This window comes from Boleophthalmus pectinirostris, unplaced genomic scaffold, assembly GCF_026225935.1.
Source record: "Boleophthalmus pectinirostris isolate CB_2022bp ecotype Guang Dong unplaced genomic scaffold, ASM2622593v1 HiC_scaffold_11, whole genome shotgun sequence".
Lineage (NCBI taxonomy): Eukaryota > Metazoa > Chordata > Actinopteri > Gobiiformes > Gobiidae > Boleophthalmus > Boleophthalmus pectinirostris.
In genome coordinates this window covers 59,843-80,938 of record NW_026570994.1, presented here as the reverse complement: position 1 = coordinate 80,938, position 21,096 = coordinate 59,843, and the positions used below count along the sequence as shown (strand labels likewise).

At 42.9% G+C, this 21,096-nt stretch overlaps 1 protein-coding gene across 1 annotated transcript in view; it reads left to right on the top strand.

Annotated features, from left to right (window-relative positions):
* Positions 1–21,096, top strand: part of LOC110175615 (collagen alpha-1(XVIII) chain-like) — a 39,661-nt gene that overhangs the window by 17,540 nt on the left and 1,025 nt on the right. Inside the window, exons 3-41 of the mRNA XM_020941819.2 lie at positions 723–803; positions 1,228–1,287; positions 4,152–4,221; positions 12,053–12,195; positions 12,296–12,313; positions 13,107–13,313; positions 13,387–13,413; positions 13,486–13,548; positions 13,626–13,709; positions 14,155–14,205; positions 14,282–14,413; positions 14,487–14,540; positions 14,633–14,683; positions 14,763–14,831; positions 15,107–15,235; positions 15,304–15,360; positions 15,443–15,469; positions 15,770–15,868; positions 15,939–15,974; positions 16,039–16,125; positions 16,315–16,350; positions 16,444–16,479; positions 16,551–16,610; positions 16,686–16,763; positions 16,836–16,871; positions 16,942–16,995; positions 17,079–17,144; positions 17,210–17,278; positions 17,350–17,380; positions 17,600–17,653; positions 18,586–18,620; positions 18,692–18,805; positions 18,880–19,027; positions 19,141–19,205; positions 19,483–19,611; positions 19,696–19,728; positions 19,804–20,226; positions 20,532–20,729; positions 20,891–20,997. Coding sequence (XP_020797478.2) covers positions 723–803; positions 1,228–1,287; positions 4,152–4,221; positions 12,053–12,195; positions 12,296–12,313; positions 13,107–13,313; positions 13,387–13,413; positions 13,486–13,548; positions 13,626–13,709; positions 14,155–14,205; positions 14,282–14,413; positions 14,487–14,540; positions 14,633–14,683; positions 14,763–14,831; positions 15,107–15,235; positions 15,304–15,360; positions 15,443–15,469; positions 15,770–15,868; positions 15,939–15,974; positions 16,039–16,125; positions 16,315–16,350; positions 16,444–16,479; positions 16,551–16,610; positions 16,686–16,763; positions 16,836–16,871; positions 16,942–16,995; positions 17,079–17,144; positions 17,210–17,278; positions 17,350–17,380; positions 17,600–17,653; positions 18,586–18,620; positions 18,692–18,805; positions 18,880–19,027; positions 19,141–19,205; positions 19,483–19,611; positions 19,696–19,728; positions 19,804–20,226; positions 20,532–20,729; positions 20,891–20,997 — 3,317 coding nt within the window. The remainder of the gene's footprint in view (positions 1–722; positions 804–1,227; positions 1,288–4,151; positions 4,222–12,052; positions 12,196–12,295; positions 12,314–13,106; positions 13,314–13,386; positions 13,414–13,485; positions 13,549–13,625; positions 13,710–14,154; positions 14,206–14,281; positions 14,414–14,486; positions 14,541–14,632; positions 14,684–14,762; positions 14,832–15,106; positions 15,236–15,303; positions 15,361–15,442; positions 15,470–15,769; positions 15,869–15,938; positions 15,975–16,038; positions 16,126–16,314; positions 16,351–16,443; positions 16,480–16,550; positions 16,611–16,685; positions 16,764–16,835; positions 16,872–16,941; positions 16,996–17,078; positions 17,145–17,209; positions 17,279–17,349; positions 17,381–17,599; positions 17,654–18,585; positions 18,621–18,691; positions 18,806–18,879; positions 19,028–19,140; positions 19,206–19,482; positions 19,612–19,695; positions 19,729–19,803; positions 20,227–20,531; positions 20,730–20,890; positions 20,998–21,096) is intronic.

Here is a 21,096-nt window from a genome sequence, read left to right as displayed (position 1 = left end):
GCAGCGAGCATTGAGTACCTGGCAATTTTAAAGTTCCTCTTGTACCGGAGCCAGAACATGTACAACTTACTTGTTTTAAGGAGGAGATTGAGGAGAAAGATGAATTTTTTGGCCCTCACATTTTGTGGGGCAGTGGCAGCAACGTCTGTTGAAAGGAACGTGTGGATGCAGAGACGTAGCCAAGAGTGGTAGGTTTGTGATGTGCTTCACTTCAGTCACACAGAGTTCATTAACAATTTTCGTATGACGAGAAGAACGTTTGTGTGTGTATTTGTGAGTGCCTACTCTCGAGGGAGGAAATACATCTTCAGCGGCTTATTTCCGTGAGGTGCTTGTTACCACACAATAGCCAACCTCTTTGGCATAGCCAAGTCCACCGTGTGACAACGTGTAGGTCCAATGAATGCGCCTTGGCCATTTAGACTGAAGTCACATGTCAAAAGATCAGATATGTATCGGATTTAGGAGCACATATCCAAGTGGCCTGGGTCGCAATTTGAAAAAATCGGATCTGTGTCATTCAGACTGTCATTAAAACATGAGTTACAGGTCACATAGGGGCCAAAAAATCGGATTTGGGTCACTTCAGGCTGCAGTGTGAACATAGCCTTAGTAACAAACTTGAGTACTTGTTCCACCACTGTCTAGGACTGATAAATATGTTTGCTCACAGTTCATCTATTCACAGAAATGAATGAAAATAAAGATCCCTTTCATTTCAGGGTGAGGTTCTGGAGATGCGGCTGGTGGGGAACCCAAGAGAAGCCGAGCGCCTCTGTGACGGAGATGACGACTCGGACACTGTAAGTGAGGACCACATTTCTCATCACCAAATATTACTCTAGCACACTTGTAGTTTTGAATAGGACTGCACAATATATCAAAATCGAACCAAAACAGCCTCAGCAAAGAGCAAAATCTCCTGTCTATTTATAGAAACATCTTGTTGTACATGTAGTTCAGATTCTTGTATTGGTTTTTCTAATTTCTTGGCAGTGTGTTAATGCCCCTGGGGTTGTTTACAATGTGCACTCTGAACAGAGTCCTACTTTTTAAATAGTTCGAAAATCTAATCACAATCTCATCAGATTTTTTCCAAAATTGTGCACGCGTTTTGAGTTTTAGTCCTTGAGAACAAATAAGCCGTGAGACCCACTGGCATTCTCCCTGGGCTTGCATTTATCTAATAATAGAGCTTATAAATGTGGTGTGTTTTTGTTTCTATAGGCATCTGGGGACTTTGGCAGTGGAGATGGAGAACGGACACAAACGAGCTACACAGTCAAAGTTAGTATAATACGCAGCTATATAAGCATCTATATAAGATCTTACAATAACAAAGCAAAATGTGTGTAATGACTCCACCACCAAGATAATATGCTCACTTTTCATTCTTCTGTAACCGTTATAATCTATAGCAGTTGCTAGGGATCTAACGAAATCCAAATCTCTGCGATATTATCACAATATGCATCTCATTGGTACGATATTTATTGCGATATTTTTGAGAGGCTAGTTTAATTGTAGATAGGATACTTTTACTTTTAAAATAGCCTTACAAGATTTTGTTGAGAATTATTTCCATCATAATCCCAAGAATTCAAGTAAAAACCATATAACTTCAGGTTGTCTGCACTGAAATTAATCATGGGATATGTAGTTTCCGATGTTCATAAGCTGTTGCTATTATAAAACCTGCATTTAAAAAAAGAAACTTTTTTCTATACGATATCACGGTATTTCGGTTATTGTTACATCCCTACTAATTGCTAATGCCTTTTCCAGTTAAAGTTTGTGTAGAGTGACCAGGGGCCTCATTTATAAAAACTGCGCAGGAGTTGTCGTAAGTTAGTGCGTACACCTAGTAGCTACGACAAGGCGTGCGCCACGCAAACTCCATATTTAGAAAACCCACCGCACGCACCAAACCACACAATCTTTGCTTTAAAAATCCCACCTGCAACTACAATTTGCGCACGTAAACCTACGTCACGTCACGCCCTCTCCACACCTCCACCTCACCATAAAAGGAGCATGTAAAGTGACTCGTGAATGAGATTTCCCTAAACATGAGCCGATAATCAGAGGGTTTGACCGAGACACGCGGGACAGAGGGAGGAGGACGCTCCACACAGCACCACGTGATCACGACAAAGACTTTATTAAAGACTTTATTAAACAAGGTTTAATAAATAAATACAAAACTAAAAGTGACAACAATGACTCATCTTTTCATTTAATCATTTTTTATAATATTTAGGCAGCACATCTTTGCAGTAAAGCCCATGTGTTTTTTCGCTGTTTCAAGTTTTATCGCTATATTTTGTCTGTCTATGATGTGTGTATGTGGACTGGCCCTGTATATATTTGCATATACACGTAGATACGTGCACGCGCTGATCTGAATGGTCAAATTTTGAGCGCGTGCGAGAGATTCAGATGCCCTCCCCTGTAGAGGGAAAGGAGCGAGGGAGGGACACGAGGATACGAGGACACAGATTTACCACGAAACACATCAGATACAGATGTTATTCTGCCAATTAAAGTCCACACGAAACATCCAAACTGCTGAACCTGTGAGTGTGGGTCTGGGTCTGTGAGTGTGGGTCTGGGTCGGGACGGGCACGGGCATTATTCTGTTCTTCATACAGTCAGAGAGCAGCTCTCATGTACAAGAGTTCTCCATTACACAGAAATGTAGGGAAGATTTTGGTTGGGGTCAGGTTTGGGCAGTAGGCTTCGTGTTGTCAGCAGACTCAGGTCACTCTGGCGCTCGGTGCGTAAAGACTAAAGTAAAAGTGTTAAAGTTGCGTTCATTAAATCAAAGTCTGGCTCCTGCTGCGTCCAAGGGAAGAGTTTTCTCTCAGGTCGGGTCATTATTTCGTCCTCTGTGTTGGTCACAGTCAGTATTCTATAGAAGTCTATGGTCGCGGTGTGGACTGTGGGACTCTGCGCTACACCGAGTCCGGGAACGTGGCCGCGCTCGTGCACGAGTGTCAAATGTATAATATTGTGGAGAATAATGAGTGGAATAAACAGCCCTTCTCCGTATTTTGGCGAACCAAACACTTAAATGCGCAAATCAGAAGGTAATTCTTCTATATACGTGGATTTTCTGATCAAACACTTCCTCAAACTCTGTTCACTTCTGCTTCTCTCCACGAGTGTCGCTTTTTCCCCCGTGTCTCCAGACTTTGCGTAGAACTTACAGGAGGTCCCGAGTTGGCGTAGAGTTAAGCAAAGAGCCACCACGCCTTAGGCGAGTTTTATAAATACCGCGGTTGGCGTAGGAAGCACGCACGCACGGATTTTTGCGTAAGCAAGCTTTATAAATGAGGCCCCAGATGTCCCTATTGACCAGGGACAGTCCCAGTTTGGAGCCCTGTGTCCTCTGCCCCAGCAGATTTATACAAAACCTCTGATTTGTCCCAGTTTTATACAAGAAATGTCCCTGGTGTTCCTATTTATGACCAAATTGATCTAAACCAGGACTACATCAGGTTTAAACCAGGACCAAAACAGGACTATCACAATTTTTGACTAATCTGATCCTCACCAACAGTAAAGAGGAGCGTAAATTGTCATTTCTTTAGCCAAAATACACAAAACCACTCATGGGAGAATCCACAATGTTACCCATCTTTTTCACAGTTTTATTTATATTAGCCATCCCAACCTGGGTGTGTCCCAGTTTAGAATTATGATAATCTGGTCACCCTATGGCTTTAAAAGTTAACTGTGACAAACCCAAATGGATGGACATAGATTCTTGGCAAATAAAAGTACACAAGACATCTCTAAAATATTTATTGTAAGAACTGCAAACGGGGTCACACAATTGATTTATTAAACTATTTCAAAATCTTGTCCTATCTCGTGGACCAAATCTTATGTCTCCTCTTTTGTAAACTTTGTCTGACCCCACCCCTAGAAATAACTTCTCCACAATGCACTTTTAAAACATCTATCTGTTTATCATACATTCTATACGTGCAAACACTCAAGCCTAAATGCTATGTGAAAACTACTGTCTGCGGGCTACAAATTTGTGAAAAGTGGAATAGGACTATCTTGACGTGTCTCCTGATATCCATCGCTCACCGCCTCCCAGCTCATGTACACTGTTGAACTATGGCTGTGTTGTGTTTCAGACCACCCCCCCCTCTCTGCGGCCGGTCCCGGAGCCTCCCATCGTGGCGTCCAAAGGGGGCAGGATGACAGGTAAAATCCCTCCGCGTGTGGAGCTCTGCCACGGCCTGTCCGGGCCTGGGGCGGATTCCTGCGTGAAGGCCCTGTTAAAGCAACATCAAACTGCAGGATCGTGTAGATCTACTATACAGATGCCACAGTGGGTTAAAGGGCATGTATTGTGCTGTTTTCTGCTCTATGTAACAATCTTGTTTCCTCATCACAAACAGACCTGGAGTTGTGTTTTGTTTCAATCAGCTGTTTAACACATAAACCCTGTGTATTTATTGTAGGCTGTGTTCTTATCTCAAACTGAAACAACTCCACTTACTGTTTCACCTTGTGATGTCATATGGTACTACAGGAATTGCTCCACTTTGTTTTTAAACTACTACTAAATAAAAGGTAGATGGTAGCTGTTCACTTGAAAACTACTGCTTCATGACATGTGGAACAAAGCATTTTAACTTTTGGAGATGTAGACAGACTAATAGTAAAATGTTACTCAGACATGTGTGAATGAAACAAAACACAACTCCAGGTCTGTTTTTGATGAGGTAAAAACATTATAACATGACTTAAAGGTTAAGAGTCAGTTTTGTGTTATATAGGACCTTTAAAGTGCATATGAGGTTAGATTAATCTTTTCAGTGTAACACAGTTAACACAATTATATTGAGATTTTACAAAATATTTTGCAAATTTTTCTAACTTTGGTGAAGTTTATTATTTTATTTCCTGGTTGAATCCGGGTAGCAGATACATAGAGGCCTAGGCCCATAGAGGAGAGATACATTTAGACGTTTTTCACAACAGCCAGAAGTGCCGCTCTGTAGGTTTGTGGAACTTCCAGTTGATGGTTTTCTGTTTCAAAGTGTGTGTGTAAATGTGTGTGCAAATAATTCATAAATCTGTCCCATCACCAAATCTTTAACCAACAAGGTCGACAAAGGATAAACATTCTTCCACGAAGAATTTATCCACAACACTCAAGGGAAGAAAGACGAAAGCTTAAAGGCGAACAGTGACTAGCATTAGTGAACTACTGAGCAAAACTAGCGTTATGGTATCATAGAGATTTCGACTACACAAATCTATCTATCTATGCTAATATCCACATCATGAAATCGATTTTTAAGTTTAGTTGTAGAATCAGTCTGAGTGAACAAGTTACTGTTTTATTCATGACCATAACATTAGTTTTGTTCAGTGTGTCACTAATGTGTCGCCGTTGTTTCCTTTACATTTTTGTCTTTCTTCCCTTGGTCGTTGTGGATAAATTTGTCGTGGAAGAATGTTTATCCTTTGTGGAGTTTGTTGGTTGAAGATTTGGTGATGGGGCAGATTTATGAAGCTGCTGGAGAATACAACACACATTTACACACACATTCACACAGACATTATGCTACAGAAAACCATTAATTGGAAGTTCCGCATACCTACAGAGCAGCACTTTCAGCCATTGTGAAAATGTATGTCTTTTCTTTACAGAAAAGACATACATTTTCTTTTCTGTAAAGAAACCATAGTGTTACCAAAGGAAGTTATTATTAGACTGGTAAAAATAAATCTTAACACCTTTATTTTGTTAAATGAAGCTTTAAACTGTCAGAAAGAAAAAAATTGTTTTGGATGTCATTTTCAGTGTTGATGACATACATAGTGTAGAGTTAGGCCGATTCTGTTTCAGGACTCACTCCTTCTGTATTTCTACTTTTCTTCTCAACTTTTATTCCAGAAACCACTTAAATAATGTAAAACATGATCCATCAAAAGTGTGTACACACTTTTTCATTTAGGCCTTAATCTTTATTTCCATGATTATTCACATTAAGTTTATTTTTGTTTACTACATTCCAAATGTGTTCACTCATAGTTTTGATGCCTTCAGTGAGAATCTACAATATAATTTCAATCTAACTCTTTAGATTTCAAAAAAAAAAAGCCACCATTTGCTTTGGACCCTGGTTTGCACTTTTGGCATTTCTTGACCCTGATATGGTGCAGCTATGAAGTGAGAACCATTTCAGGAGACTTCATGAAGCTGTTCAGAGAGAGAAGGCCAAAGGTTTGCAGTGCTCTTGACAAACAGTGGAGCTATTAAGGTCTAAAATAGTTTGCTTTTATGGTACAAGCATGAAATTTTGCCACTTTACTAACACCCCCAGGACTAATATTTCTAGATATGGAACTGAGCCTCAGTCGAACCTGGAGCCAAGAACTGTGCATGTCACAAAATGGACTGTATGAAAATGAGGCTGGCATAAAAAACACTGCATAATCCCTTTCTTACACTCTAATTTGCTTTGTTATCCATTTTGTAATGTCATGGTTGAAATCCAAGTTAATACAATATTTTATCTTTCAAAGCCATATTTAATGGGTTTTTGATAACAAAAACAATTTAAACATCTCTAATGACCTGTAAGTGCCTCATCATGTTTCACAATGGTAATTAAATGCTGCATGGATGTGAGGCATAACCCTAAAAACATCAGAGATTTTCTTTAAATCGTTAAATTTATTCAAATTGCTCTTAAGTGCAGCTGCTGCCACATTTGCATGAATCTGTACATGCCACATTTTTCTTTGCACACTTGCATCACCCAGCACAGGCTTCTGCATCCACACTTGATGAGTTCATAGCACGTTCTTTGCCTGGTGGAGCTTGGTCCACAACTGTAACTAGTGACTGTCATCACGCTTTCATCCCCAATCTGCAGGGCTAGGTGGTGTCTTAAAATACTAAAATTCTTAATGGTGCATTATAATTTCTGGTTGGGGGTCCACAACCTGCTTCTTTCATGATGTTATAGCTTTGGCTGGAATCTTTCCCTGTATGGCATTAAATCAGTCTTGTGTTTATTCAGTTAAGGATTGAAAATGTGTTTATTGTTCAAATACCTAAAATGCAGACATTCTTACATTTAGCGGGTCTATTGCTTGTGGGACGCCAGTCATTGTGTCCTTAGGCAAGGCACTTCACCCACATTGCCTAGTATGTAAGTGGTGTGTGCGTGAGTGATGGTGGTGGTCACAGGGACCGATGGCGCCGATTGGCATGGCAGTCACACTTCTGGCAGTTTGCCCCAGGGCAGCTGTGGCTACAGTAGTAGTTTACCACCACCGGATCTGGAGTTAATGAATAATACTGAATAATGATCTGTAAAACATCTTTGTGACATATGTCTGTTAAAAGCACTATATAAATAAAAGTACTTACTTACTTGTCACCAGGGAGATGGATAAGGTTAAAGTCATACTGTGAAAGCAAAGTAATAACATCTCCATGGAGACAAGCAGGTATCTTACCTTCCACTGGAAATGTTATATTGTGCACTGTTAAAGTCGTTAAATTGCATGGGTGGGGGGGCATTATTTCAGCAGTTCAAGCAAATGTGTATTTAATTCAACTTTAATTTTAATTTTTGTCACTAAAACATAGTACATTTGTGGTCTTAATAATGGGTTTATATCTTTATTACAATCCATATCATCATTCCATTTTCTCATTCCAGATTGAGAGACTACAATGAAAATATGACAAAATCTGTCACAAAACCTGGTTTAATCTTGTCTTAATTTGGTCATAATCCCAAATCACCATCTCCACAGTTTGAAAGGTGTTTTCAGTCTGGTGTAGGATTACTGGAATGAGCTGTCCTCCTCTGCTCTTGTCATTATTGTTATTATGATACTGTGATGGGTTGGAAGGGATTTTTGGGCATAAATTTGTTAGTAGTATTAAAGATGAGCTGGGAGCAAAAATGGCAGTGTTATATTGTTCCTCAGTATGGCATTAAACTTATCTATCTAAGACAGTGGCGCAACCAGGCCATGTTTACAGGTCAGATCTATGGAGAGGTGGTTATATAGGTTATATACATTTATATATAGGTTATATAAATAGGTTTAATGCCTTACTGATGAATATTTCAGGCAACGCAATGAAATCCCCGTGGTAACAAGCAGGCATAACATCTATAACAAGACTGCATTAAAGAAACTTAAGTCAGTTTCAGGTTTTATATACAAAGTCTTAAATAAAATGCTAATCACTACAGTGTAGTTAGTAGTTTTTATGTGTGTACTTTATACTTTTACTCAAGCACAAGTTTTGCAGTAGTACTTGTCACTGAGTAGATGTTTTGCTGTGTAACTGTAATTGTACAGTTGGATTCTACCTGGATGACTGAGGGATTCTTCACACATCTCTTGAACTTGCACTTTACTCACAGAAGAGCCTATTTAACCATTAAATATACAGGCTAAAGAAAGATTAGGGGGGGAGAGAGAAATGAAGATAGAAAATCAAACCTACACAAAACTATTTTCATGAAGTTTTACTTTTGCCTTGACGTGGGACTAAACACCTAAATTCCGCCCACAAACACATTTCAAATAGCACTGATAAACTGAGTGTTACCTGGAGGACTAAAGAAGAGAGTGAAGGATAGAGGGGCGGGGCTAGAGGGTATAAGGAACAGTGGTCTAACAGGCATCCACACTACAAACTCCGCCCCTACAACCAGGGATTTGTAAACAGAAACACCTGGCTGTAATCAGGGCAGTCCTACGTGATGTCACATAGTATTTAATACCCCAGAGGCCACTAGAGTTCACACTTTCTCATTTTTACACATTGTTGTCCAGATTCTTCTGCTAATTTACCTAATTTGCTCAAAAATTACCAAACAAACACTAGAATCAGTAAATGACACTATTAAAGATGCACTGTGTAACTTTTTGATTCAGGGTCCGTCACCTGCTTGTTTCTATGGAGATGTCATGGCTCTGCCTGGAATGTTCCACAGTATGACATTAAACAGCTCTACCTTACATTTATTCAATTACAGATGGTTTTATAGCTCAAAAATACCTAGAAAAACAGGCATTCTGACTGTGAGCGAGGTCGCCTCTCCACAGGTCTAACCTGTAATTTGGCCTTGTTTAGTATCCATGAAGATAGAAAGGTTTAATGCCATACTGTTAAACATTCCAGACACCTTTAAAAAAACACCATTAGTTTAGTAGCTTTTTTGTTGTTGTTATTTAATGTTTACTTTCACTTTAAAACAGCATTGAACGTAGCTAGTATCTTGATACATATTCTTCTTTATAACCTATATGATAATTTAACATTATTTTCCAAAAAAATGAAGTTTAAGCAATAATTTAGCTCCCAGCCTCTTTCCATGTCAGCCATTTTATGACATGCGCAGTACTCGGCTCCAGGGTCGACTTGGGTTTGGTTCCATATCCAGAAATGTTGGTTATAGAGATGTTACTAATCTGGCAAAGTTTCATGCTTGTGCCATAAAAGTGAACAATTGGGCACTATTTTGGTTCTTAACAGCTCCACTAAAAGCAAAGGGTGGCTACTTTGAGAATATGAATATAAAATATAAATATATAGATTTAGTTGAGTTATTTCACTTTTTGCACACTTTTTTTTTGCAAACCAAGTGATAATTAGAAAACTATGAAAACCTGCCATATGCACTTTAAGTGGGGTTTACTGTTGTGTCCTTGAGCAAAATTTTGCTACATTTACTATAATTATAGATGTCACAATCCAGCATTTTCAGTTCCAAATCTACAATATTAGTACTGACCAAAAGCATGCCTGGTTAAGTTGCATAATAGTAAATAATAGTTTTTACTGCATTGTATAAAACTAAGTCTAGGGCCAATTTTATTGGGTGTCCAAATTTTGAGCAGATACACTGGAGTGTTGTGTCCTCATCAAAAACATATCTGAAGCTCTTTTATTTCATTGCCTTATGTTTGAGTAATCCTGCATGTCAGTCTTTAACATCACCTTCATTTGTTGACAGCTGACATGCTTTTATCTCGACAAAGTTTACACTGCTTTCTTTCAATTTTTTTTTTAAGGTTTCAAGATAACAACTTCTTTTTACCTTTTGTTCACAAGAGATTAGCAATTCCCAGGCTGAAATTATCTAAATGATTCTAGCGAAGGTGTATGGGGTTTAAAAACACAGTGGAGCACTTCCTGTATTACCACATGACATCAGCAGTGTTTTCTGTGTAAAAAAAAGAGCTCAGCCTAAATATGCAAGTTTTTTAACTTTGTTAAACATGTGAATGAAATGAAACAATATTATAACATAGATCAGAAAATGACGTAATATGGGCCCTTTAAACCTAAAATGCCTCTCTCTGATCAGCTCAGGGAGGTTTCACATGAGGCCTGTCTATACACTGAGAAAGACTTAAATATTTACTGTATACAGAACAGAACCTGTATACTTTTCCCTGCCCCGCATATTGCTATTATAGAACTTTTAACATTGTATCAATAAAACTATAACAAACAAACAAAATGAACCAGAGCATCAGTGAATGTGCCTTCTGTGTGACTGTAGAAATCAGATATAAAGAGCCTGCAGTGGACCACAGCTGGGCTGGACGTCCGGGTCCCAGAGGTATGTGTGAAGTCCCTGGGGCCCCTGCATGCGAGTACCCGGTGGCCCCTGCATGTGAGAGCCATGGGGATGTTGTCTTTTGGGGCCATTCTATGTGTGTTAGAATGTGCCATCCCAGCTGCTGGAGAGCGGGACTCCTGTGGTTAGGGTCATGAGGTTCATGTACTGCACTTCACGTACTGTGCTTCATGTACTGCATTGCCCTCTGCTGGAGACATGCCTGTATTACAGAGTGGTGTATAACGAGATGATTGGATCATTTGTGGTGACATGTTGGGTTGGACTTTAGAGATTTAAAGTTGATACTTTACACACATAATTTACTGGTTTATGGTCTAATATAGCTGATGCAATCCTATATTTCATTTGCATACAATATTGTTTTTATTATTAATCATATCTTATCTGTATATACATATTTTAAAAACTGTATGTCCATATTTTAAAAACTGTATATACATATTTTAAAAACTGAGACTTTTGACAGATATATTATGTCATCCTTTCCCATCTAATGTTGAAAAAGGAAAGCAAAGAAATGAATAAGTTTACTTAAAACAATCAACCTGCACTGGCTCCCTGTCTTTTATTGGGTGCAATTTAAAACATTATTGATTGTGTTCAAATGCTTGCACTCTGTGGGTCCAGTCTATTTGAGGGACTTACTGCAGCCCTGTACTCCACCCAGAGCCATGACATCACCTGACCAGCTCCTGTTGGTCATACCCCAAACTAGGCTCAAGACGCTCTGTAACACAGTTTAAGACTAGACTGAAAACTGACCTCTTGTGCCTAGCATTTAATTAAGAGTCAGGTTATCTTAGTGTTTTATTGTAGTTTTCACATGTTATCTGTATATCTGTATATGTACAGTAACTGTTTCTTCTGTTTTTGTTGACTTGTATGTGAAGCACGTTGGTCAGCTGAAGTTGTTTGAAATGTGCTGTAAATAAAGTTGAACTGAATTGAATCTAGATGGAAAACAAAGATATAATATAAGGACAAACAAAGATAGGTGTAACTTTCTCAATCTCCATGGAGTCAAGCAGGTTCCAGGGCAGGACAGGTTCCAGGGCAGATCTGTGGAGAGTCAGCCCCACTCAAGTAACAATGAATTAGAAAAATACTCTTTCAGCAAGAAGTCGAATAAATGATAGCAAATGTAATGCCATTATGTGGAACATTTCAGACAAAGCAATAACATCTCCATGGAGACAAGCAGTTGACAGATCCCACCATCAGAGGTTTCATAGATACCTTCAAGTCTAATTTTTGATTCTGCATTAATGAGAACATTGTAAATATATGGGTCAAGGGACAAATTTCTAAATGTCTTCAAGGCCTGAAATGAAATAGTCCTTTTGAGTACTTTTGGGGGTCTGGTCTCTTTAACTGTGCTGTCATGTGATCCTCAGGTCCAGTTGGGGCCAAAGGAGAGAAGGGAGACAGAGGAGAGAAAGGTGCCAAGGGTGACCGGGGCATCGCAGGACCCAAAGGAGAGGCGGGAACTGCTCACACATCCGGATCCTCCACAGCGGGAGGCGAGCGGGGACAGAAGGTAGGGTGGGTTGGCAGGGGTAGGTTGGCAGTGGCAATATAGGTGGGGCATCTGGTCTGCTATTGTCATGTGACTCACTCTAGTGTTTTCTCATTTTCAGGGAGAAAAAGGGGCAAAGGTGAGTAACCAGACCGGACAGTCAACCTAATCCTGGTTTAGACCTGGTTTAGACCTGGTTTAGACCTGGTTTAGTCCTGGGTTAGTTCTGGCTTGTAATTAGTTTTCACCTGATTAAGTTCTGGTTTAGTTTTCATTAATTGTGGTTTATTCTTGGTTGAGTCTTGGTTAATCACTTTTGAATTCCACTTGTAACACCTGTGTCAGTGGATATAACCTTATTCATAACTGAAATGAAATGAGTGATGTGGGCCATATCACAGGTCTTTGGGTTACTTTCACTTTTAAACTCTGGAGTAACTTGACGTACCTTGTTGATCTACCTTTACTTTGAATGACTTAATCTTAAGTCTTCTATGCCTCATGTCTAAGCCCTGCCTACAGAGAAGGACAGCCAGTGGAGGACAGAGGCTGGTGTTTCCTCTGTGGGCGGGGCTTACACATGACGAAGGAGCAGAGGCTTTGAGGGGGAAAGTTTTCCCAGTGATGTTTGGATGTCGTCAGCTCAGAGGGATGTGACGAGTCTGTCAGCTGAATTAAACTGGCTTCTGTTCTGACACTGTCAAGCTAATACACTATGATGTTCAGTCTGACCTCTGTGTTGCTGGACTTCTGCTTGTTGTTTTCTTTGCCTTTGACACTGTCTCACTGCTATTGTCCCTGTCCATTAAATCCTTTGTATTTAACAGTTTTCTTTACAAGCCTCCCCTATGTACAGTGGACATCTGAGAGTCTATAGCATATGGACGATGTTCTTTCCTTAGTGTCATTTCGTGTATTTTGAATGACCCCAGGGCAGCTCAGGCATTGGTTACCCTGGAAACAAAGGGGATCGTGGGCTCCCAGGACCACAAGGGCTCCCTGGAGCCCCAGGTCCTGCAGCAGAGGTGGTCCGACTTGGAAACGGCGCTGTTGTGCAGCAAGTACCTGGACCCCAGGGACCACCTGGATTTCCAGGTCTGGATGGGCCTCCAGGACCTCCAGGAGCAGACGGAGAACCGGTTAGTGAAAGAGGAATATTTTCTCAGCTTCTGTCATGTGAAATAAACTTGTTTTACTTGGCTTTCTGAACAGGGAGATCCAGGCGAGGATGGGAAAGTTGTAAGTCTCTTCATACACTCAAATTTAACACAACACATTTTGTGATATTGACCATTATTACCAATGTATCAGGGGCAAACAGGCCCCCGAGGGCCTCCTGGAAGTAAAGGCAGCTCTGGAGCCAAAGGACAGAAGGTGATGCTGCTAGACATAAACGTTTTCATACTTTAATCATTTAATTAATTCAGTTTTTTCTGTATTGTTATATTTAGGGAGAGCGTGGAGAGGGACAACCAGGGCCCCGTGGGCCCCCAGGACCCCCTGGACCACCAGGGCTGGGCACTGGTGACCGACCCGTAAGTTTAATCTGAGTACTTCTGTGAATGATGGTGTGAGATGAGAGTACTTCTGTGAATGATGGTGTGAGATGAGAGTACTTCTGTGAGTGATGTTTGTGATGAGAGTAGTTCTGTGAATGATGGTGTGAGATGAGAGTACTTCTGTGAATGATGGTGTGAGATGAGAGTACTTCTGTGAGTGATGTTTGTGATGAGAGTACTTCTGTGAATGATGGTGTGAGATGAGAGTACTTCTGTGAATGATGTTTGTGATGAGAGTAGTTCTGTGAATGATGGTGTGAGATGAGAGTACTTCTGTGAATGATGTTTGTGATGAGAGTAGTTCTGTGAATGATGGTGTGAGATGAGAGTACTTCTGTGAATGATGGTGTGAGATGAGGGTACTTCTGTGAATGATGGTGTGAGATGAGGGTACGTCTTGAGTGACTGTGTTGTGTCTTAGACATTCCTGGATATGGAAGGCTCTGGATTTACAGATATGGACAAAATCCGGGTAATGCATCATGCCTGCCCACACTGCTCATGTAGGTGAGTGTACTATAATGTTTGCTAACTGCACTTTTGTACAGGGCCCCCGTGGTCCCCCGGGCCCTCCAGGCCCCCCAGGTCCTCCTGGGACATCAGTCACTTTTGATGCCAATGGTCCAGTGGCCATTGGCCCTCCTGGACCACCTGGACTGGATGGAATACCTGGTCTACATGTGAGTACCAGATCCTGGAGTTTGTGTAGTAAACTATAGTTATCTGTCTAATTGGGATTCTGCACTGAAACAGGGACCTCCAGGACCTCCTGGAGCACCTGGTCAACCTGGACCCAGAGGAGAGAAGGTACTGTGTAGGTTCTTTATGGGCCCCTAAGCTCAAAGACAAAAAAGTCCAGGTCTGGTCAGGTCTGTAATGACTATGTGCTGCTCTTACAGGGAGACTGTGGCTGTGAAGGAGACTTGAGCTCCTCCACAGGCGGGCAGAAGGTGAGTCCACTGATCTGACCCTCTTCTCACCCTACTGTGCTATTGTGCCATTCTTCAGCTCTCCTCTTGGTTTTACCAGGGCTCCAGTTTTTTCGATGGGCTCTTCTCTTACTTTAGCCCCGCCCACTCGCTGTCTAACGCCTCTGAGGTACTGATCGGGCTGCTCCTGTCTCCTTCTTTCTGACTTGTGTTCTGATTCTATATGATTACTCCTCATATATGCACATTCTTAAAGAGTTGGAGGTCTCACTACTAGATCCCTGTCTTCCTCCCCTACTCACTGACAGAGCTGCAGTTATAATGTAGTAACCACCTTTGCCGTTGCATTTCTCCTGTTTCTTGGCCCCTGGTGGACTGTGAGAGACTCTTGTTCTGCTGTCACCTGCTTCTCTTCACAAACACTTAACTCTGATTTTGTGACAGGGTGCTCAGGGTGATCCTGGACAGCCAGGCACACCTGGTCAGAGCGGGTTAGCAGGTCTCCCAGGACCAATGGGACCAATGGGACCTCCAGGACCACCGGGGCCTCCGGGCCTCCCCTACGGTTTCTCTGTGAGCATAAACACACCTGTCACAGCTACTATTTCCATTGCACATCTAATATATGTAATGTTTTCCAGGATGGTGATGAAGGGAACAATGGTATATCAACTATCAGGGGCCCTCCAGGACCAGAGGTACTACTCCTTGTATTTTATGCTTCATTTGTTGCCAGTCTTTCTATTAATTTTCTAATGCCTCTTTGCTGTGCTTGTGTAGGGCCCTCCTGGTGTCCCAGGGCTGCCTGTAAGTATGACACTACACTGCACTCAAACCTACTGTAGGAGCACACTGTGAACCTCTAATGTGTTAGAAAAAGAACCTCACCCTGAAATCATTTTATTGTGGCTTATATGGTCTGATATCTAGGTTGATGTACATGTGACTCCTCCCATTACCACACCTGTACATGTGACCTCGCCCATAACCACACCTGTACATGTGACCACTCCCATAACCACACCTCCAGTGTCTATCACAGCTTATAAATTCAGATTTCGTTTTGTAGAATCGCATGTAATGACAAAAAAAACAAATCTTTTGCAGGGGAAGCCTGGTTTACCCGGTAACCATGGAGACAAGGGTGCTGAAGGCCCCCGTGGTCCTCCTGGGATCCCAGGCCAGGATGGCTTCCCAGGACAGGAAGTAGGGTCCACTCAGCTCTCATTGGTTTGCAGATTTTTGTTTTTGAGTTTTAACAGGTGTGTTTTTTCAGGGATTTAAAGGAGACAAAGGAGCCAAAGGAGAAATGGTGAGTGCCAGCATGTCTCTGTCTGTACAATGAGGTAGAGTGTAATATGATATATGTTTTCCAGGGCTTACCCGGTCGAGATGGAGGCCCACCTGGACCTCCTGGCCCTCCTGGGCCTCCAGGACAGATAATCTACCAATCTGCAGGCGATGTAAGACTTTGACATAGTATCAGCTTCAAAACACACAAAACTCATCCACTAATAACAATCTAATAATAATATTTATATTGACTAACTTTCACTACTCTGGCCTGCTCTGCACACCACACTGACCTGCTCTGCACATTGCACTGACCTGCACTGCACACTGTACTAACGAGCCTAACTCTCTTGCTGTAGTATAACGACCTTTTTTGGAGCGAAGGGTGGGAGGAGGTGAGTGCAGCTCTTTGCCCATCACATGACACCTGGAGAAAGATTGTGTCACTTTCAGATGGTTTCACTGTTTAATGGACGGTTTGATTTCAGGGGAGAGACGGTGCTGTGGGGAGAGCAGGATCTCCGGTATGTCTTTAAACTGAAGCACCATGAGACCTATAAATGTAAATGAGATACTGAGTCTTGTGTCCTTGCAGGGGCCAGTAGGAGAGAAGGGTGACAAGGGAGATGTGGGCCCTCCTGGCTTCGCCCCGAAGGTATTTCCATTAACTGAAATGAATACATTTGGAGTGAGAGTGTAGCCTCTGTTGTAACCCATGTGCTGTGCTCAGGGCGAGAAAGGTGAACCTGGCATCATCATGGGGCCGGACGGGCGACCCATGTACTTGGGTGGTCTTGCCGGAAAACCGGTACAAATTTCATTATAACGTATCTTATCTTCTGAAATGTTAGATCACTGTCTAACTTTGTGTTTTTTACAGGGGGATCCAGGGCCCCCAGGACCCATGGGACCCCCAGTATGTACCACTCTGTTTTTCATCCATAATGACCTAATTTGGCCCTGTTTTAACTCCGATGTCTCCTCAGGGCCCTGTTGGACCTCAAGGACAAAAGGGAGAGATTGGTTTCCCTGGTCGTCCAGTAAGTTCTCTGGATTTGTGGTGTAGAACATGGAACATGTTTCATCAGTGGAGTTCATTTCTCGTGTGTGCATGTGTGCTTAGGGCCGACCTGGGCTCAATGGTCTCAAAGGAGAGAGAGGCGACTCCAGCGGAGGATACTCATACCCTGTAAGTACAGAACATGTGTTATAGTACTTTTCAGAGGGTCAGTACTCAGTCTTGCTTCTGCTCAGGGGCCTCCTGGACCCCCTGGGCCCCCCGGACCTCCTGGGCCCCCTGCACCTTATGTTAACACACATACGGTGAGTTGAGTCATCAAAGTTTTTTTTACTATGTTTTCAACCAATATTAAATGTGTTTCTTTGGGTTTCAGGGCTATGATGACCACTCCAGGCACTATCCAGGTGAGTCTCCTGCATGTCCTCCACTACTATTTTTATCCCAAAGGAGGTCACAGTAGCTAGCACTCTTGCCTCACAGTACAAAGGTCCTGGGTTTGATTCCTGTACCAGCTGAGGTCTTTCTGTGATGAGTTTACATGTCCTCTCCAAGTCTTTGTGGGCTGTCATCACCTCCAACTGGTGGAACATCAGATTATAACTGTGGTCTTTTTTCCTGAACAGCAACTAAAGGAGACAAGGGTGATCGTGGAGAGCCAGGTTTTCCAGGTCTGCCAGGTACTCTAAATTCAACATCAAATAATTTTGTGATGTGTATGTGGACATACCAGAAGCTCTCAGAAGCTAAGCAAGGCTGGGACTGGTTAGTACTTGGATGGGAGACCACTGGGAAAATCAGGTGCCACAGGGGGGCATCAGTCACAAAAACTGTCATTGTGTCCTTAGGCAAGGCACTTCACCCACATTCCTAGTATGAAAGTGGTGTGTGTGTGTGTGTGTGTGATGGTGGTGGTCAGTGGGACCGATGGTGCTGATTGGCATGGAAGTTGCACTTCTGTCAGTCTGCCCCAGGGCAGCTGTGGCTACAATAGTAAGTTTCCACCACTGGGTGTGGAGTGAATGAAATAATGCTCTTTAAAGTGTCTTTGTGACAAATGTCTGTGAAAATCACTATCAGAATCACTATCAAAATCAGCACGGTGGCTGAGTGGCTAGCACTCATGCCTCACAGCAAAAGGGTTCGATCCCTGGGTCACCCGGGCCTTTCTGTGTGGAGTTTGCATGTTTCTCCCCGTGTCTGGATGGTTCTGGTTTCCCCCATCAACCCAAAACATGCTACAGGTCTCCAAGAACAGTTAATAGTCAAGGTCAATTAAATATAATCAATCAATTAACCTGTCCACGGCACTGGTGCTAGTGGCTAGACACATCACCCACATTGCCTACTATCAAAGTGGTGTGTGTGTGAGTGATGGTGGTGGTTGGAGGGACCGTTGGCGCAGATTGGCATGGCAGCCGTGCCTCTGTCAGCCTGTCCCAGGGCAGCTGTGGCTACAACAGTAGCTTACCATCACCAGGTATAGAGTGAATGAATAATATATGCTCTGTAAAGTGTCTTTGTGACAAAAATGTCTGTGAAAAGTGCTATATAAATGGGGACTTACTTACTTACTTAAAAAGTTCAGTCAAATTTATTATTCACTTTATAGGAGGGGGCCCCCAATTTGACATCCACACACTGAGGGTAAGGAGCAGTGAACCATAAGTCTATTCTGTTACATATCAGTGTCTCATGGCTTATGTCATCTTGTCTAGGGTCATTTCAAAGGAGAACCAGGATCTAAGGGAGAGAAAGGAGAGCCAGGTGGTGGATACTACGACCCTCGCTACGGAGCTAGTTTTGGATCTCCAGGAGTGCCCGGCCCTCCGGTACATATTGGTCTTTTCAGGAGGCTCATTTCTGATTTTGATAATGATACTAACATCCCTGTGCTCTCCCTCAGGGCCCTAAGGGAGACTCCATTATTGGGCCCCCTGGATTTCCAGGACTGCCTGGTCCTCCAGGACAAGGCAATGACGGCCTGCCAGGACCTCCAGGGCCTCCCGGACCTCCAGGAGCAACCGTATCTGTAGATGGACGAGGTGTACAGAGTGAGTCAGTAGACTGTCTGGCCTCAGGGCCTATTCACTGGATTTAGTATAAACATAAATATGCCGGCACAATCCCCCTATGATTCTGTTCAACGGAGTACTTTCTTTGTCAGCCATCAGCATGCCTGGCCCCCCAGGACCCCCTGGAGCACCTGGTGTACCTGGACATTCTTCAGGGGTCTGTTATTTTCATATTTACATACACTATGTATAAATGCAACACTGAACACTTAAATAATACTACATGTTCCTCACTAAAAACAAAGCATTGTATGTGTGATTAGACACAGACTCCCAGGAGAGTGACTACATCACATTTGAAGCCTGCGTTATATTTGGCAGCAGGCTAAATCAGTTTATTTTCATATAAAAAATGTGTATTTACAGACATCTTTACCCACAGCATATACATTCTAATGTCTGCAAATGAGGACGTTGAGAACTGGTTGTTGCAGGTGACAGTTCTGCGCACATATGATACCATGAGAGCCACAGCGCGGGGGCAGCCTGAGGGTTCCCTGGTCTATGTTCTAGACAAGACTGACCTGTACCTCCGTGTCCGGGACGGAGTCCGCCAAGTGCAGGTGCCTCATACACTCCCTCACACAGTCTGTCCACATGGTTACAGTGCAGCTGTGTTAAGTACAGTGTGCTTGTTTCATTTACAGCTCGGGAGCTACATTCCTCTGCCTTATGAAGATGTAAGTACACCCAATACATGTGCTTTCCGTTTGTCATTTCCCTGATAACTTAATTATGAGTTTTTGTGTTCTTAGGGAAATGAAGTAGCTGCTGTGGTGCCACCCCCAGTTGTCCCCTACTCCCCAGATGTTAGGTACCCTTCTCAGCCTGATCCTCGGTATCCCTCCCATCCTGACCCACAGACCCCCTCTCAGGCAGAACCCCAGCCTGCTTCTCAGCCTGATCTCCGATACCCCTTCCAGCCCGATCCTCGGTATCCCTCTCAGCCTGACCCTCGCTACCCTTCCCAACCTGATCCTCGGTATCCTGCTCCCACTGACCCCCGTTTCCCCAGTTACACAGAGCGGATACACCAGCCAGATGGTAGGTTCACCATCCATCCATCCATCCATGAGGCCCAGGACCGGAGGTACTACCCTTACTACCCTGTAACACCTCAGAGGCCCCCCAACAGACCCCCCGCCCAGGAGCAGCACCAGCACACAGGTGGACCAGGGGTCAGTCTGCTCACAGCATCCTCATATTCTCTAATGTCACATCACATGTTCTGTGTATATATAAAATAAATCCACACAAGCCAGAGCCAAAAACACTCTGTTACTATGCTAACTGTAACAGTGTTAGTGTCATATGAGGTCATTTAACGCTAATCACAACACCACTGCTGTAAACCTAGTCTTTGCAACAGAATGTTCTAAAGAATGGTGACTCCAATTTAACACAATGGAATAGAATATGGCTACCAGTAACACATTTGTTTCTCTGAATGCTCCTAAGTCCTTGATGTAATCTGGTGTTGCAGCTCCACCTTTTGGCCCTGAACAGTCCTCAGACGGGGGCCATGCGGGGCATCCACAGGGCTGACTTGCTGTGCTTCAGCCAGGCCCAGGCCATCGGGCTGAAGGGAACCTTCAGAGCCTTCCTGTCCGCTAAGCTCCAGGACCTGCACAGCATCGTGCGCAAAGCTGACCGCCAGAGCGCCCCCATCCTCAACCTCAAGGTACTACATTGTGACTTTCTTGTCACATACTGTTTATTACAGACAACACACTGATAACATAACTAATAGGATCTGAGCTTCCCACTTCTCTCTGGGTCCAAAAGCACATTGCTCCACCTAGTGGTACATGTAAACTACAGCAGTGCTTTCTGTTGTGTCAGGATGAGGTCCTGTTCGACAGCTGGGAGAACATCTTCAGTAATGGCAGGATGAAGGACGTGCCCATTTACTCCTTTGATGGCAAGAACGTGATGACTGATAGCACATGGTGAGTGGCCTCCAGGAGTGAGGGATGAGGTCCTAGGGCTGGTCTCTGACCCTGTGGTCCTATCTTGACCTGTATTACAAACTTGTGTGTGTTTGGTGC